General features: G+C 34.8%; 1 protein-coding gene across 1 annotated transcript in view; it reads right to left on the bottom strand.

The window, feature by feature from the left end:
- The window catches only part of APOOL (apolipoprotein O-like), a 39,670-nt gene that overhangs the window by 9,930 nt on the left and 10,693 nt on the right, over positions 1-19,047 (bottom strand). The window contains exons 4-7 of the mRNA XM_011927265.1: positions 18,720-18,818; positions 11,060-11,151; positions 4,211-4,324; positions 3,932-4,049 (exon numbers count right to left, since the gene is read on the bottom strand). Of these exons, the coding sequence (XP_011782655.1) occupies positions 3,932-4,049; positions 4,211-4,324; positions 11,060-11,151; positions 18,720-18,818 (423 nt within the window). The remainder of the gene's footprint in view (positions 1-3,931; positions 4,050-4,210; positions 4,325-11,059; positions 11,152-18,719; positions 18,819-19,047) is intronic.

The following is a 19,047-nucleotide window of genomic DNA, read 5'->3' as shown; positions in this document are numbered from 1 at the left end:
ACTGGTACCAAAACAGAGATATAGACCAATGGAACAGAACAGAGGCCTCAGAAAGAACACCACACATCTACAACCATCTGACCTTTGACAAACCTGACAAAAACAAGAAATGGTGAAAGGATTCCCTTTTTAATAAATGGTGTTGGGAAAATTGGCTAGCCATATGTAGAAAGCTGAAACTGGATCCCTTCCTTACACCTTATACAAAAATTAATTCAAGATAGATTAAGGACTTAAATATTAGACCTAAAAACTTTTACCCTAGAAGATAACCTAGGCAATACCATTCAGGACATAGGCATGGGAAAGGACTTCATGACTAAAACCCCAAAAGCAATGGCAACAAAAGACAAAATAGACAAATGGAATCTAATTAAACTAAAGAGTTTCTGCACAGCAAAAGAAACTACCATCAAAGTGAACAGGCAACCTACAGAATGGGAGAAAATCTTTGCAATCTACCCATCTGACAAAGGGCTAATATCCAGAATCTACAAAGAACTTAAACATATTTACAAGAAAAAAACAAACAACCCCATCAAAAAGTGGGTGAAGGATATAAACAGACACTTCTCAAAAGAAGACATCTATGCAGTCAACAGATACATGAAAAAATGCTCATCATCACTGGTCATCAGAGAAATGCAAATCAAAACCACAATGAGGTACCATCTCACACCAGTTAGAATGGCGATCATTAAAAAGTCAGGAAACAACAGGTGCTAGAGAGGGTGTGGAGAAATAGGAATGCTTTTACACTGTTGGTGGGAGTGCAAACTAGTTCAACCATTGTGAAAGACAGGGTGGTGATTCCTCAAGGATCTAGAACTAGAAATACCATTTGACCCAGACATCCCATTACTGGGTATATGTTTATTGCGGCACTATTCACAATAGCAAAAACATGGAACCAATCCACATGTCTATCAATGATAGACTGGATTAAGAAAATGTGGCAAATACTCACCATGGAATACTATGCAGCTATAAAAACGGATGAGTTCATGTCCTTTGTAGCGACATGGATGAAGCTGGAAACCATCATTCTAAGCAGACTATCACAAGGACAGAAAACCGCATGTTCTCACTCATAGGTGGGAATTGAAAAATGAGAATACTTGGACACAGGGCGGGGAACATCACACACAGGGGCCTATTGTGGAGTGGGGGAGATGGGGGAGGGACAGCATTAGGAGAAATACCTAATGTAAATGATGAGTTAATGGGTGTAGCACGCCAACATGGTGCATGTATACCTATGTAACAAACCTGCACGTTGTGCACATGTACCCTAGAACTTAAAGTAGAATTTTTTAAAAAAATAAAGAATATAGGTTTTGCATATTTATCACCTAAAAAGAAATAGTGAGTCAAGTCAGAATTGGCATATGAGCCATAGTTTCTCAACTTCTGCTTTAGAGGGACATTAATTTTGTAAGACTGTGAGAGATTTCATTCTGCTTTCATCAGATTCTTGAAGAGGTCTATGATACCAAATTTCTAAATTTGTGATTCCCAAAATAACAATTTTCTCCATTAATGTACATGAGATGGTAGAGAACAACCAAACTCATATAGAGGACAACCAAACTCATATTCAGAGCCAGAACATATAGTTGGACAGTACACCCTATCTCTTCTGTATGGTGATAAGTGGTAGCCATGGCTAGGCTCACTAGGTAAGTGACTTGCTCCTTAAGTATGCTCAGTGAAAATCTGTTTCTCATCAAAATGGCTAATTACTCTAGGCAAATGATAATAATGATATATTTTAATACCCACTGATACCCCTTAGTATGTCCCTGGCATTGTAGTTAGTGCTTTACATGCAATATCTCACGTAATCCTCACAACCATGTGAGAACTATTATTGTCCTTTTTTGTTGGATGAGGAGACTGTGGCTTGAAGTGTTTGATAACCTGCCCCAGGTAACAGAACTAGTAAATGCTGGATCTGGGATTTCGATTCAAGTGTTATTCTATAACCTGTGCTCACAATCACTACTATTTCCCATGGTGAAAAAAAATTGTTTAATTCTACATATGAAATGTGGAAATGGTGAAGCCCAAGGTTATACTGTATAATAAACTCCAAATGATATATTGTTATGTACTGGGTGTTAGTATGCTCCAAAAGTTCACATGTTGAGACCCTATCTCCCCCATTGTGATGGTATTAAGAGGTGGGGAGCTTTGGGAAGTGATTAGAATTAGAGGAGGTGATGATGGTGGAGCGTTCGTGAATGGGATCAGTAGTGCCCTTATGAATCTTGAGAGAACTTGCTTCCCTCTGCTCTCTGCCATGTGAGAACACAATGAGAAGTAGGCTGTCTACAAGCCAGAAGAGGGCCTTCACCAGAACCTGACCATGTTGGCACCCTGATCTCAGAATTTCAGTCTCTAGAACTGCAAGAAATAAATTTCTGTTGTTTATAAGTCACCCAGTCTATGGTATTTTTTATAGCAGCTCAAACTGACCAAAACATATATGATAAGAATGAGTAGCACTGGCATCTCTTTCTCCCTCTGCATCATCTCGATAGAATGCTTTTCATATACCACATCACCCAAGACAGGCAAATAAAGGGTTCCAGAATCTAGATGTGTGAACAAAAAGACATTAGCTTGGGAAGATTTTGGTCCCACTGTTAAGGTGTAGTATGTTTCATCTTCATAAAGATACTCTGGAATTAACAGGCATTTGGAAAAATGACCATACATTATATTCTTGTGAGAATATGGTCACCTGCAGATTATTCAGAGAGTCTAAAAACTGTATAACTTGTCTTGATTAGTTAGGAGAGAGGACAGAGGAAAATAGTAAAACTCAAATCAGGTTTGTTATTCAACGACAGTTTTTATGAAGATTAAGTGATAGAAGGGGGCTGAAATTTGAGACTAAATTCCGGTTTTAAATTAGATAACCTATACACAATGGAAAGAGCTTAGACTCTGATGTCAAGAAGATCTAGGCCATAAACACAACTCTGCTATTCATAAGCTATATGATTTGGGGCAAGTTATTTTAGCTCCCTGAGTCTCAGTCTCTTCATCATAAAATGGGAATAATTACCAATCCGGCAGGTTTTTGTTTTGCTTTGTGGGTAAGGGCTGAATGACATAATATACTTCTAGCTCTCTGCATCACAGTATGTGTTTGATAAAGGGTGGATATTATTATTTTCCAACCTCTGAGTTAGTCACCTTTCCTTTGCAATAAGACAACGGGTTTTACAATTCACGTTGTACATATAGATAAACCTATGCAAATCCATATGAATACATTGTCAAAATGGTATTAAACACTCTGTCACCTTCTTTGTGATCACAGTAAAATCATGGCAGTACTTGTTTAGAAAGTATAATTGTCACTGTTTGGTCCCACAAAGTATTTATTGCCAGTATGGAATACTAGCAACATTATAAGTATTATAACTGATGATATTTCTACTATTTGATGCTGGAAGTTCTTTTGGTGCCTAAACTTAATAAAACTAAACTTAATAAAAATAAAACAGTCTTAAGATTTACAGGGAGACTGATAGGTAAATAGCACAAAAAATGGAAGCTGACATTTCTTTATGTAGGTGTGATTCATCTCTTTAAAATTATAGAATCTAGAAAGGCCCATTTCCCCCACCTAATAAAATAGCTCAAATTTATAAAGTTATATTAAATGCTTTACCCAATCAACGTGTCAGTGCTACTCTATATACTCACATATAAAGATCTATATTATGAACTATGTGGTAATTTAAAGCAATTGCAGGTACCTAAGTACCTCATAACCTAAGAAGAAACACAAACCACAGATATGAAAAAGACAAAATATTTATGGGGAGAACACATCTTAAGTTCAAACCACTAATGATAATGCAATCAAATTATTTAAGAAAAGAATGGAAACAAAATTAACTTATACCCAACAAACCTGAAGTGGATTCTGATTTGGTCTTCGCTTCAGAGCTGAGTTCTGTTGGCAAGGGCACTGAGTGTTTCAAGACGTCAGTTGTTTTTGCAGGTACTTCTATTTCTACAGAGGATCCTAGCTGTTTACCAAACAGATTTTTCCTTCGTAAGTAAATATTTTACTAATTCCTTCATCTACTTTCTCATTTTATCCTCGACCTCTGTCCAGTACCCTCATTACAAGCCAACACCCACCCAAACAAAACTCAATGTCGACCGCCTTGCTCCATGTAAAGTCTACCTTAGTTTTTTCTTTATGTTTAGGGAGTGACTCTTCTTTGCTGCTTTTTGTCCACAGTGATTTAATTGCTCCAAAAATTTGCTGGCTTGTAGCATATATCTTTTTCCCTGTTACCTAATTAAAACAAAAAGTAAGTCAAATAACATATTTTTAAAAGTTAAAATTAAAAATGTATTTTAGATTTGTCAGGCATTTTATGTGAACACTCAGATCAGAATCAATAAAGGTATAAATCTCTAAATCATATAACACAAAGCACCATTTCTAAAATTTTATATGAAAAAATTGTGTCACGCAAAGGGTTATAATGTATAATCTGCATTCACACTGTAACATATAAATTTAAAACTATGTCTGTTTTAAAATTTTTTTCAGCTTTAGTGAGATTAGACTGACATATATAAAATTGTATCTATTTAAGGTATATAACATGGTGATTTGATGTAAGTGAAAACTATTAACAGAAGTTTGGGGAATATAGTTCGAGATAATAAACTGCTGACTGAGAAAATGAGATTTTTAACAAGCTACAAAGTTAATGCTTTTGCTTAAAATTTGATGGTGCTTTCTCCATTCATAAAGAAATAAAAAGCATCAACTAATTCCTCCAAAGAGTAATATTCTTTTGTGGTAGAAAGGTAAAATAAACAATGACTGATAAATACACTCAAGAAGAGAATGGGATGCTGGCTGAATTCCTAAAGTTACTGTTATTTTCATTCATCTCTATTTCTCTTTGAAAATCTACTTCTGATTTCTGCTTTTTCCTATTCTTCTCCAATCCTTTTGTTTATTATAGTTAAAGTAATTTCAGCAGCCATTGATTTTTCAAGTTTTGAAGATGTTTTGAGGGGTTTTCCAGGATTACAATTTCTACAAACATAAATTTTTTAAAAATTATGTTTCCATCCTCAAATAGAAATATTTATTGTTTTTACTAAGTATATATCTACACTTGAAAAGTTAAGTAATAAGCTAATATAAAGAAATTCCTCCTCCTCCCCAAATATAACCTTGGTTAACAGTTATACATATATTCTTCCTGAATTTTTACTCATATATACATTACACGCACACAAATTTTAAAACATGTAATGTTAATATTTATAGATCTTTCAAAAAAGATGAGGTAGATCTATATGTACTGGCATGAACAGAAGTCCATGATGAACCACTAAATTTGAAAAAGTTACAGAATAGATTATACAATACAATCTCAATTAATTTTTCAATTAAATTTTAAAATAAATTACATATGTATTTAGTTTGTTTTCCTTTTCAAATACTTGGGATCACAGTAAACATGTTATTCTGAGATATTATTTTTTTAAAAGCTTGACAATATTTCAAAGGCATGGTTCTATATTACTTTATATACCATAGGTCTACTTTTTAAATTTGCTGCTTAGTTTAGTATTCCATAATGGATGCAACACAATTTGTTGAACAAATTCCCTATTGAGGCACGATGATTTAACAAATCCCCTGTTGGTGAGCATATGGACTGTTTTCCTTTTTGGGGGTAGGGAGATGGCAAGTATAAGCAATGATGAAATTAGCATCCTTACACATACAACTGGGACCATAACCCTTATAGTATTTCCTCAAAATAAATTCCTAGAGCTGAAATTTCTGCACTCAAGAGTACACATATTTTAATTTTTGACAGTATTACTATGTTGCTCTCCAGAAAGTCAGCAATATACTGCAGCAATTTACATTCCCACGAAGAGTATATGTCTGTTTTCCTACCCTATTTACCAGCAGTGATATTATAAGTCTTTTAAATCTTTGTCAAATTTAAAGGCTAAAAACTAATATCTAAATGATTTTTCAAATTTGCATTTATTTGCTGATGAAATCAAGTATCTTACGTACATTAGGCCATTTTTGTTTCTTATTTTGTAGACTGCTTGTTCAGGTATTTTTTCATTTTCCCAGAGGGCACATTCATCTTTTGCTCATTGATTTATAGGAGTTCTTAATACATGAAGGATATTAGTACTTTGTCACATATGTTAGAAACAGTTTTCCCAGTTTTTCATGTATCCATTAACATTGTGTATGGTATATTGTAATCTACAGAAATGTATTAATTTTGATGTTGTCAAATATGTCAACTTTTTCTTTAATGGCTTCTAGATTGTAATTTGCTTAAGAAAGCCTTTCCTATCTCAAGATTAAACAGGTATTCCTCTTATTTCTTCTCATACCTTTTATAGTATTCTAGTTTATGGTTAGATGTTTATTCCACCTAGAATTAGTTTTCCCATGATAGTCGGTAAAGGTCTGAGTAATTTTCCAAACAGCCAATTATCCCAACACATTTCTTGAAAAAAAAAAAAAAAAAGAAATCTATCCTTTCCATTACACACTGATTGATTTGAAATGCCACCTGTACCACATATCCATCCCTACCCTCATGTGTACAAAGATATACTAAATATAATTGTTTGAATATTCTCTTTTGTCCTCTTGATCTATTGTATTGTGTATGCTATAGTAACCAATACACAGTAGACAGACAACAAATATTAGGTGAATGAATGTCACACTCCATTCAAATCCAGGGCTTTTGTAGGAACTGAATTAAATTTCTAGATTTTGAAATACCTGCCGTATTTCAACATTTAGTCTTTCATCCAGAAACAGGATATCTCTCCAAAGACATTCAAGATTTTTTGGTAAACATCCTTTACATATAAGTGAGATCAAACAGTATTTGTCTTTCTGTGTCTATCTTATTTCACTGAGTATAATGTCCTCTGGGTTATCCATGCTGTTGCAAATGGCAGAATTTCCATTTTTAATGGCGAAATAGCACTCTGTTATATATATGTACCAAATTATCTTTATCCATTTATCTACTGAGAGACACTTAGGTTGTTTCTAATCTTGACTATTGTGAATAATGCTGTAATGAACATGGAGGTGCATATATTTCTTCAAGATATTGATTTAATTTTTTTTTTTGGATATATATGCAGAATAGAAGCAGAGAATAGAATGGAGGCTGCCAGGGGATAGGAGTGAGGTAAATGAGATGTTGGTCAAAGGAAACAAACTTTCAGTCATAAGATGAACAAGTTCTGGGTATATAATGTGCTGCATGGGTGGTGATGGATGTGTTAATTTCATTGTAATAATCATTACACTATATATGTATGTCAAATCATCATGTTGTACACCCTGAATATATTTAATCTTTATTCATCAATTAAATATTGTGAAAATTTAAAAATACCCTTCAGTAAAGTTTGATAGTTTATTCTTCTTTTAAACAGTCATTAAAACATTATTTGGTAAGTCTATTCCCAGATATTTTATAGCTTTCAAAGACAGACTACTTGTTACTGTTTACATAAGTTAATAATAAAAATATTGTGAGGAAAATTATAAAGAGCAAAGAATAATTCCATCTTGAAGTGTATTTTCAAAATGATGAATAACTGGAGTGAGTCTTTCATTGTTTAAAGGACCTTCTAGACTATCATTTCTTAAACTTTTTAATATCATAGATACCTTGGAGAAGCTCTTGAAAGCTACAGGCCCTTTCCTTCAGAAAAATACAGATACAGTAAAAAGCTCTCACCTGACATCCTTTCAGGAGACGTGACTGATTAATAAAATGTTTTTTTAATTTATTATAAATGATGTTTGTAGAATGCTGAACATTCATTCCTATCAGGTGCTCTCCAAAATGCTAAGGTACTATCTTTCAGAAGTTGATTAGTATGCTTATCAAGAGTAAGTTTCCTTTTTCCCCAAGTTGCTACACCAGTTTTACTTGTAATTAAACAATCTAAATGTAACATAATATGATAAAATACTATTATAAAAAGAATTATTGTTTCTAGGAAAATTAAATGCTTCATAAAGACTCAAATGTGAATGGCTAAAAAAATAACTGCTATGAAATTAGAGGTGAGCAAGACAATTATCACAGCTGGGAGAAGTAATAAACATCTAAAAGGATTCTGCACTCATCTTTTTTTCAATGTTTTTAATTGTTCATTCTATTTTAAAGGAACCTAATCTGGAAGTTGTAGAAGACATACTACAAATATGGCTTACCGTTGGAAAGATGTTGTAGATCTTTAACCAGTAGACCAATACTCAAAGAAAAGCCCTACTTCAAAATAGAGAAAAGGAAAGACTTTTTCTTTTTTTTTTTTTTGTTTTGAGATGGAGTCTCAATCTGTCTCCCAGGCTGGAGTGCAATGGCGCAATCTTGGCTCACTGCAACCTCTGCTGCCTGGGTTCATGTGATTCTCGTGCCTCAGCCTCCCGAGCAGATGGAATTACAGGCGCCCGCCACCAGGCCTGGCTAATTTTTGTATTTTTACTAGAGATGGGGTTTCACCATATTGGCCAGACTGAAGAAAGACACTTATGTTTTAATTTGAAGTAAAATTGTGGGTATATATTTTTATATATATTTTTAGAACTCGCTGCTTTAACACTTTTGATTAATTGTTAACTACTGGTCCTGATTATGTCAAATAAGGTTTTTCTTGTACACACATGACTTTTCATAAAGTTTTGGAGAGGAGGGTGTGCTACAGACCCTCTAAAGTCCATCATGAATCTCAGGTTTAAAAAATTATATATTTGAATTTTTAAAATATTAAATATGATATTATTATAGTCAAAAGAAAAGCAAGGATTTCAACTCTAAGAATTAAAGTAACAATTATTTACCCCAGAAGAACACTTACAAGTTAATCTCTTATATTAGAAAAATTGCTATTTGAAGTTCAGCAATTCTTTTTTCTCCTTTTGTAAAAGTAAAATTCAATACTTTATTTTAAAAAATAAAAATAAGACACATACTATGATCTCATTCTTACCTGCCTATTCAAATATACATTTGTTTTTCTATCTCTGTGTATGTATGTTAAGATGTCTAGAAGAACATTCCATCCAAATGTGGACATGGATATTTGTATGGACAGATGCATTTTGGATGGTTTTTTTTTTCCTAAACTGTTCTGAAATATTTAGATTATCTAAAGATAAGCAGGCACAATTTTTTTTTTTTTTTTTTTTTTTTGAGACGGAGTCTGGCTCTTTCGCCCAGGCTGGAGTGCAGTGGCGGGATCTCTGCTCACTGCAAGCTCCGCCTCCCGGGTTTACGCCATTCTCCTGCCTCAGCCTCCCGAGTAGCTGGGACTACAGGCGCCTGCCACCTCGCCCGGCTAGTTTTTTGTATTTTTTAGTAGAGACGGGGTTTCACCATGTTAGCCAGGATGGTCTCGATCTCCTGACCTCGTGATCCGCCCGTCTCGGGCTGGGATTACAGGCTTGAGCCACCGCGCCCGGCCTAGCAGGCACAATTTTTAAAAACAACCATGATGTCATTACTCTTAGAAAAAAGAAGAATCAGGGCTGGGCACAGTGGCTCACGCCGGTAATCCCAGCACTTTGGGAGGCCGAGGCAGATGGATCACCTGAGGTCAGGAGTTCGAGACCAGCCTGGCCAACCTGGTGAAACCCCGTCTCTACTAAAATTACAAAAATTAGCTGGACGTGGTGGTGGGCGCCTATAATCCCAGCTACTCGGGAGCCTGAGGCAGGAGAATCACTTAAATCCAGGAGGCGGAGGCTGCAGTGAGCCAAGATTGTGCCATTGCACACTCCAGCCTAGGCGACAAAGCAAGACTCCATCTCAAAAAAATAGAAAAAAAAAAAAAAAAAAAAAGAAGAATCAGTGGAAGCATCATCCACTGGGAGGAGTAATGAACATGGAGGCCAAAAAATCTGAAGCTCAGTATGATGTTGGGCAAATCAGTCACTATGAAACTCCTCTGAGCCACAGTTTCCCTATAGATAAATGAGAAAATATCAAAGTTGAATTAAATGAGCTTAATGTTTTCTTCCAATACTAGCATTTTATTGATTTCAGTGGTTAATTCCTATGTAAATTATTAAGAAAGTTTTAAAAATAAGTTTACCATATTATCAATTATTTCAGGTATAAGTAGACTTAATGAATAATGCTCTCTTCCTCTGTTATGAGCTTCTATAGTTTGATCACATTACAAACTACATAGTATACCATATCCTTGATACTCTCAAAATATTGATAGGCAACTTTCTCTACATCAATAGTTAAAGAGATGAAGCAATGGGAATACAAGTACAGAAAGTCCTTCTGGTAACACCACACATTGTTTCAAGCATGAGGGGGAAATGTTAACTGTTGGTAATTAATAGGAGAAGGAAAAGCGGGAGAAAAATGCATAACCCAAAGTTTTCCTTCTCAATCTGAACATGTGTTAAAAATAAAATACTGACAAAAACTGTTCAAATCATTAAAAGAATCTGGATTTGTACTTAAGCTCACAAGAAAAAGACAAAACAACTATAATAAGCATTTATACAGGTGTTTCTTAATTCTAAGTGGTTTCAATATTGAGTTCGTGTATGTGTGTGTGTGTGTGTTTTACGTTCAGAAACCACTGAAGCCAATCTATCAACTGGTTGTTTCTCATGTCAGGTTAATCTGTTGAACCAAACAGCTGCTAGTATTTTCATCTTCTTTTAAATAAAAATTGAAGTTTATATACCTTAATAATGGAGCAGTATTTCTCCCCATAAATTCTAATTCGGTGTCTCTGAATGTAATCCTCAAATCTGCCTTTACATTGTTGAATTATATTTAAACAAATTCATCCTATTAAGAATGGCATTTACCATGCTGAGATGCTAATGTGATTTGGCCAACATGAGAGTTGATACCAACTACATCTCTTAAAATTAAATGTTGAAGGTGCTGTGTAACATGTAAATATTGTCACGGTGAGAGTTTAAATACTGAAGTGTTGCTATTATTTAAAAAGAACTTACCTTAGCAATTATTATGGACTGAACTGGGTAGCAAACAGTTGCTCCTAAAGTGGCCAGTCCCAGAGGATAAGTAATTTTCTTAAACATGGAACCTATAAAATGCAAATAAATTATAAAACTCCAAATATATGCCACCAGAGACTTGATGTTCTTATACTGTAATGCTTTCTTTGCTCCCCTGGTAAGCCATCACACTCTGTTAAATTACTTTTTATGTAATTATGCCAATCAAGATGGAAGCCAAAATGCCCTTAAAGATTTCAAGTCAATTACCCTTTAGCTGTCATGTCCAATTTAACAAAAGTATTCTCAATCTAATACTGACAATTACCTACACAAAAGGAATGGATGATTTTCTTCTGCTCGAAAGCTAGGTATTTTTCATGTCCTACGAAACCCAAATTTATAACCACAATTTTGCAAGTATCTAATAAAGCATGATAATATAGAGAATTAATTAACTACTGTGTTTGTGACACCATGTTAAAGTGAAATGGACTCTCTCTTACCTGTCCTTTTTGATTAAGTATTTAGGAAGGTTAGTCACTCAACTAAATAATCAGCTAAAGACTTTAACAGGTACGTAACTCCTTCATGTCACTGACTTCGAATACTGAATAATAATTGCAAATAACTTGACATAATGCATATCAAAAAGTGCCTTAACTCTGCATCATTTAAGAGTTATTTTCATATCTTTTTTTGGTAACAAAATCCTTTCAAAATATCTTTCAAATAGAATCTCCCTAGGAACTTCAATATATAAAACCTATAAACTTGATGCTGCTGTGACTAACTTTGGGGTAGGAAGCTCTGTATCAAACCCTGGCTGTGTGGCTTTTCCTTTATCCTGATACCATCACTAAACACTTCCATGAAACTAAGGGTTCTACAGAATAGTTTGAAATCCACCACTTTAAGCCATAGCTTAGTTCCAACTAACTGTTGATTCAAAATAATATGTATGTTAAATGCTTCTCTGAGTATTTTAGACTGTATATATGATCTGGGTAATTGGATGATAGATTTTTAAATTGGGATAAGTACTTTCATGATCTGAAGCAGCTTATACAATCCCTAATCTAAAAAGGGAACAGCCTATCTGGTATATTATACAAATGAAAATGAATGTTTGCAGGCAAATTTGCAGTTTATGGAAGAGAAAAACTAGAGGTCTCTATCGGTCTGGTTTAACTATTATTAAGGAAGTTTTCTATAGCCATGTCTATAATGGACTGAGGTGGGGGGTGGTGGGTGGCCACGCTGATTCGAACTAGTTTAGCTTTTCTTTAGATTTAGACTTTTGTGGTATGCAGAAAGAGGGTTTCAGTATATTAAAATGTCCTAAGTTGCTCCTTTACTCTAGTCCTGCTCGCTGTTATTCCATTATCTACAGTTAAATTTCTTATTTTATAATCCTAATATGTCTTGATGTAAGCTCCCTTGGCTTAACCGAATTCCCCTAATTGTGCGGCTCCTAAATGTAGCAGGTGGCAGCTTTTACTTATGTGTCATTTTAGAGATTTTTAAAAGACTTACAGTTATCCTCTCTTTACCTGATAAGAGAGGCCAGTCTGCAAGAAAAAACTACTCTGATATTTGCTGTTCTCCTCTATCTTTAAATAAAATGCATCCTGACAAGCAAATACTGAGGGATTTCATCACCACCACACCTATGTTGCAAGAGCTCCCAAAGGGAGCACTAAACATGGAAAGGAAAAACCATTACCAGCCACTACAAAAACACACTGAAGTACACAGACCAATGACACTATGAAGCAACTACATTAACAAGTCTGCAAAATTAACCAGCCAGCACCATTATGACAGGATCAAATTCACACATAACAATATTAACCTTAAATGAAAATGGACTAAATGCCCCAATTAAAAGACACAGGATGGCAAGCTGGACAAAAAGACAAGACCCATAGGTGTGCTGTATTCAAGAGACACATCTCATGTGTCACATACAGACTCACACAGACTCAAAATAAAGGATGGAGGAAAATTTACCAAGCAAATGGAAAGCAGAAAAAAATCAGGGGTTGCAATCCTAGTGTCTGACAAAACAGACTTTAAACCAACAGATGTCAAAAAACACAAAGAAGGACATTACATAATGGTAAAGGGTTCAATTCAACAAGAAGAGCTAACTATCCTAAATATATACACACCCAATACAAGAGCACCCAGATTCATAAAACAAGTACTTAAAGACCTAAAAAGAGATACAGACCCACACATAATATAGTGGGAGACTTTAATACTCCACTGTCAGTATCAGACAGATCATCGAGACAGAAAATTACCAAAGATATTTCGGGACTTCAACTCAACTATAGATCAAGTGGACCTGATAGACATCTACAGAACTCTCCACTCCAGAAAAAACAAAAAACAAACAAACAAAAAAAACACAAAAAAACAGAATACACATTTTTCTCAGTGCCATGTGGCACTTACTTTAAAATTGAACACATAATCAGAAGTAAAACACTCCTCAGCAAATGTAAAAGAACTGAAATCATAACAGTCTCTCAGACCACAGCACAATCATTAGAACTCAAGATTAAGAAACTCTCTCAAAACCGCATGACTACATGGAAATTGAACAAGCTGTTCTTGAATGACTTCTGGGTAAATAATGAAATTAAGGCAGAAATCAAGATGTTCTTTGAAACTAATGAGAACAAAGAGACAACGTGCCAGAATCTGCAATGCAGCTAAAGTAGTGTTAAGAGGGATATTTATAGCACTAAATGCCCACATCAAAAAGCTAGAAAGATCTCAAATTGACAGCCTAACATGACAACTAAAATAACTAGAGAACCAAGAGCCAACAAACCACTGAGCTAGCAGAAGACAAGAAATAACCAAGCTTCAGAGCTGAAGGTGACAGAGGCACAAAAATCCCTTCAAAAAAAAAAAAAAAAATCAACAAATCCAGGAGCTGGTTTTGTTGAAAAATGTCAATAAAAACAATAAAACAGACTGCTAGTTATACTAATAAAGAAAAAAGGAGAGAAGATTCAAATAAACACAATCTGAAATGATAAGGAGGATACCACCATTGATCCCACAGAAATACAAAACACCATCAGAGGATACTACAACCACATCTATGCAAATATACTATAAAATCTAGAAATGGATAAATTTCTGGACACATACACCCTCCCAAGACTGAACCAGGAAGAAGTTGAATCCCTGAATAGGCCAGCAAAAAGTTCTGAAATTGAGGCAGTAATAAATATTCTACCAACCAAAAAAAGCCCAGGACCAGATGGATTCACATCTGAATTCTATCAGAGGTACAAAGAGGAGCTGGTACCATTTCTTCTGAAACTATTCCAAACAACTGAAAAGGAGGGACACCTCCCTAACTAATTGTATGAGGCCAGCATCATCCTGATACCAAAACCTGGCAGAGATACAACAAGAAAAAGAAAAAGAAAACTTCAGGCCAATATTCCTGATGAACATCAATGCAAAAATCCTCAATAAAATACTGGCAAACCAAATCCAGAAGCACATCAAAAAGCTTATCCACCATGATCAAGTTGGCTTCATCCCTGGGATGCAAGGCTGGTTCAACATATGTGAATCAATAAATGTAATTCATCATGTAAAATGAACTAAAGACAAAAATCACATGATTATCTGAATAGACGCAGAAAAGGCCTTTGATAAAATTCAACATCCCTTCATGTTAAAAACTCTCAATAAACTAGATATCGAAGGAACACACCTCAAAATAATAAGAGCCATTTATGACAAACCCATAGCCAATATCATAATGAATGGGCAAAGCTGGAAGCATTCCCCTTGAAAACTGGCACAAGAAAAGGATGCCCTCTCTCACCACTCTTATTCAACATAGTACTGGAAGTTCTCGCCAGGGCAATCAGGCAAGAGAAAAAAATAAAGGGTATTGAAATAGGAAGAGAAGAAGTCAAATTATCTTTGTTTGCAGATGACATGATCCCTGTATCTAGAAAACCCCATCAACTCAGCCTAAAAGCTTCTTAAGCTGATAAGCAACTTCAGCTAAGCCTCAAGATACAAAAATCAATGTGCGAAATTTGCTAGCATTCCTATACACCAACAACAGGCAAGCAGAGAGCTAAATCACAAATTAACTCCCATTCACAATTGCCATAAAACAATAAAATACTTAGGAATACAGCTAACAGGGGAAGTGACGGACCTCTTCAAGGAGAACTACAAACCATTGCTCAAGGAAATCAGAGAAGACACAAACAAATGGAAAAACTTTCCATGCTCACGGATAGGAAGAAACAATATCGTGAAAATGGCCATACTGCCCAAAGGAATTTACAGATTCAATGCTATTCCCATTCAGTTATCACTGACATTCTTCACAAAATTAGAAAAAACTATTTTAAAATTTACATGGAACCAAAAAAGAGCTCGTATAGCCAGGACAACCCTAAGCAAAAAAGAACAAAGCTGGAGCCATCATGCTACCTGATTTCAAACTATACTACAAGGCTACGGTAGCCAAAGCGGCATGGTATTGGTACAAAAACGGGCACACAGACCAATGGAACAGAATAGAGAACTAAAACCACACATCTACAACCATCTGATCTTTGACAAACCTGACAAAAACAAGTAATGGGGAAAGGATTCAATATTTAATAAATGGTGTTGGGAAAACTGGCTAGCCATATGCAGAAAACTGAAATTGGACCCCTTCCTTACACCTTATACAAAAAGTAACTCAAGATGGATTAAAGACTTAAAACATAAAACACAAAACTATAAAAACCCTAGAAGAAAATATAGGCAATACCATTCAGGACATAGGCATGGGCAAAAATTTTATGATGAAATCACCAAAAGCAATCACAACAAAAGCAAAAATTGACAAATGAGATCTAATTAAACTAAAGAGCTTCTGCACAGCAAAAGAAACCATCATCAGAGTGAACAGACAACCTATAGAATGGGAGAAAATTTTTGTAATCTATCCATCTGACAAAGGTCTAATATCCAGAATCTACAAGGAACTTAAGCAAATTTATAAGAAAGAAACTAAGAACCCCATTTAAAAATGGGCAAAGGACATGAACAAACACTTCTCAAAAGAAGACATACATGTCGCTAATAAACATGAAAAAGAGCTCAACATCACTGATCATCAGAGAAATGCAAATCAAAACCACAATGAGATAATATCTCACACCAATCAGAACAGCTATTACTAAAGTCATAAAATAACAGATGTTGGTGAAGTTGTGGAGAGAAATGAATGCTTTTACATTGTTGGTGGGAATGTAAATTAGTTCAAACATTGTGGAAGATAATGTGGCGATTCCTTAAAGATTTAGAACTGGAAATACCATTTGACCCAGCCATCCCATTACTGGGGTATATACCCAAAGGAATATAAATCATTCTATTATAAAGATATACGTATGCATATGTTCATTGCAGCACTATCCACAATAGCAAAGACATGGAATCAACCCAAATGTCCATCAATGATAGACTTATAAAGAAAACGTGGTACATATACACCATGGAATACTATGCTGCCATAAAAAGGAATGAGATAATGTCCTTTGCAGGAACATGGACGAAGCTGGAAAGTCATTCTCCTCAGCAAACTAACACAGGAACAGAAAACCAAACACTGCATGTTCTCACTTGTAAGTGAGAGCTGAACAATGAGAAGACATGGACACAGGGAGGGGAACAACACACACTGGGGCCTGTCATGGGAGGGTGGCGTGGGGAGAGCATCAGGAAAAATAGCTGATGAATGCTGGGCTTATACCTAGCTGATGGGTTGACAGGTGCAGAAAACCATCATGGTACACGTTTACCTATGTAACAAATCTGAACATGCTGTACATATACCCTGAAACTTAAAATATAATTTTTTAAAACAAAGGTAAAATGTCTCCTGAGATTCATTATATTTATGTCACTATCTATTAATAGGTTGAGATCTCCAACTTGAAAAACACTGGGTTAGACTATTCTAGCTCTGACATTTGGAAACACGGTGAATGACCTACGGAACATTTTCTCTTACAAGAATGGTATAAGTTTTTTACTGAGAAATGGAGTAATATGTTTTGGACAATTTCCTTCAAAATTTAATTCTTTGAGTCTTATTGTTTTATATCATGATCTTGGTTTTTAATTATTTCTTACTGAATAATTTATAATACCTATTCAATTAGAAGTTGCTTGCCTACTATAATAAGAAATAGGATATAGGGAGGCATTAATATTAGCTATAGGGAGAGTGTTACGTCCATCCAGATTTTATATATATATATATGAACATTCTACCATCCTCTCATGTATGTTATATATATATCTGTTATACATATATCTGTTATATATGTTATATATATGAGATATATATATATATATGAGTTAGGATGCTAGAATGTTCTTATAATTGCACAGCAGTTTTGTACCTAATTATGCCTTGAGTTGAGGCTTTTAGGACTATAGCTGGAAAAACAAACTATAAAGTACCTGACATCAGATTCCAGACTGGCTCAGAGCTGTGCCTTCCAAATATAAGCAATTTAGTTTGGGGACAATGTCTGGCAACTGGAGTGTGGACAAAGTATGACTGAAAGGTGACCAAAATGGCTAGTGACTAGAGAACTACACTAGCTGAGTAAGGGCTTGGAGAAACGAAAACCCTGTATACAAATTTTCATAGTAGCTCTATTCCTAATGACCAAAAGCTGGAAACAACCCAAATGTCCAACAGGTAAGTGATAAAGTAAACCATGGCACATCCATATGAAGAAATACTACTTAGTGACAAAAAGGAACAAGCTATTGACACATGCAACAATCTTGATAATCTGAGTGAAAGAAGCCAGTCTATGTATGATCCCATTTAGATGGCATTCTCAAAAAGGCAGAGCTAGAGTGACAGAGAACAGATCAGTATTTCTGGGAGTTAGAAGTGGGAAGAAGGTCTGACTACAGACAGACAGCATGAGGTACTTTTTGGGAATAACATAACTGTTCTGTATCCTGGTTGTGGTGATGGTTACATGACTCTATGTATATATTAAAACTGATAGAATTGTATGAATCTACTGTGTCATAATTTTGAAATAAATTTTTTTTGAATATACAGCTGTTCCTATTAAAATTATAATTTGTCATTATGTTTTCTAGGTAACTTTTTTTTTAAGACCTTAAGAGTCGCTAACTACCAAAAAAATTTCTTGAGAGTTTTATCTTAATGTAAAAATATATACTAATCACTCAAACTAATTTTCTCAGTCATGACCCCCCATATTCTGGGGGCTACTTTAAAGATTTGAGACAGAGATACTGATATATGAGATAAAATTTGATTTTCTCTTGGTCTCATCCTGACCAATGTTTTTAGAACTGACATGGTATCTCATTCTAGTTTTTATCTGCCTTTCCCTAATGACTAACGACGTTGAACAGCCTTTGGAATAGCTATAGTTTTGAAAACACAAAGTCCTTTTAAAAGTAAGCATGCTGTAATACAGAATCTAAAAATCTTTAAAATAGCCTATCCAGATAATATTCAATAAAGCATATGAGGTTTTCTTATGACCGTAAAATTCAGAAACTAATATCATGGCATTAAGAGAGAATATACTCTTAAAAACCCTACCTTTTCTCGCTGAAACCAAGCCCGCCAATCCTGAAACTGTAATAACTCCCATTTTCGGAAGAAAGTCTCGAGGAGGATTCTTCAGATAGACATAAGCATCTCAAGAAATCAGTTAAAAATTAACATAAATAACTGAATTCTACTGGGCATTCTATACAGTTATGATGCAGGAAGGTTAAAGAGATTTGTTAGGATAATAATGAGGTTTAAATACTCTTCAAAAGAGCTATATATAATGACGATATGAGTAGCAACCTAAAAAACTAGATATATTTACTTGTTACGAAATAACATTTTCCTTCTATAGTTGATTTAGTATTTCTTTTCT

The sequence above is a fragment of the Colobus angolensis genome, unplaced genomic scaffold (assembly GCF_000951035.1).
Source record: "Colobus angolensis palliatus isolate OR3802 unplaced genomic scaffold, Cang.pa_1.0 Scaffold705, whole genome shotgun sequence".
Classification (NCBI taxonomy): domain Eukaryota; kingdom Metazoa; phylum Chordata; class Mammalia; order Primates; family Cercopithecidae; genus Colobus; species Colobus angolensis.
Note: the sequence above shows the minus strand (reverse complement) of the source record. Positions and strands in the feature narration are given on the sequence as shown.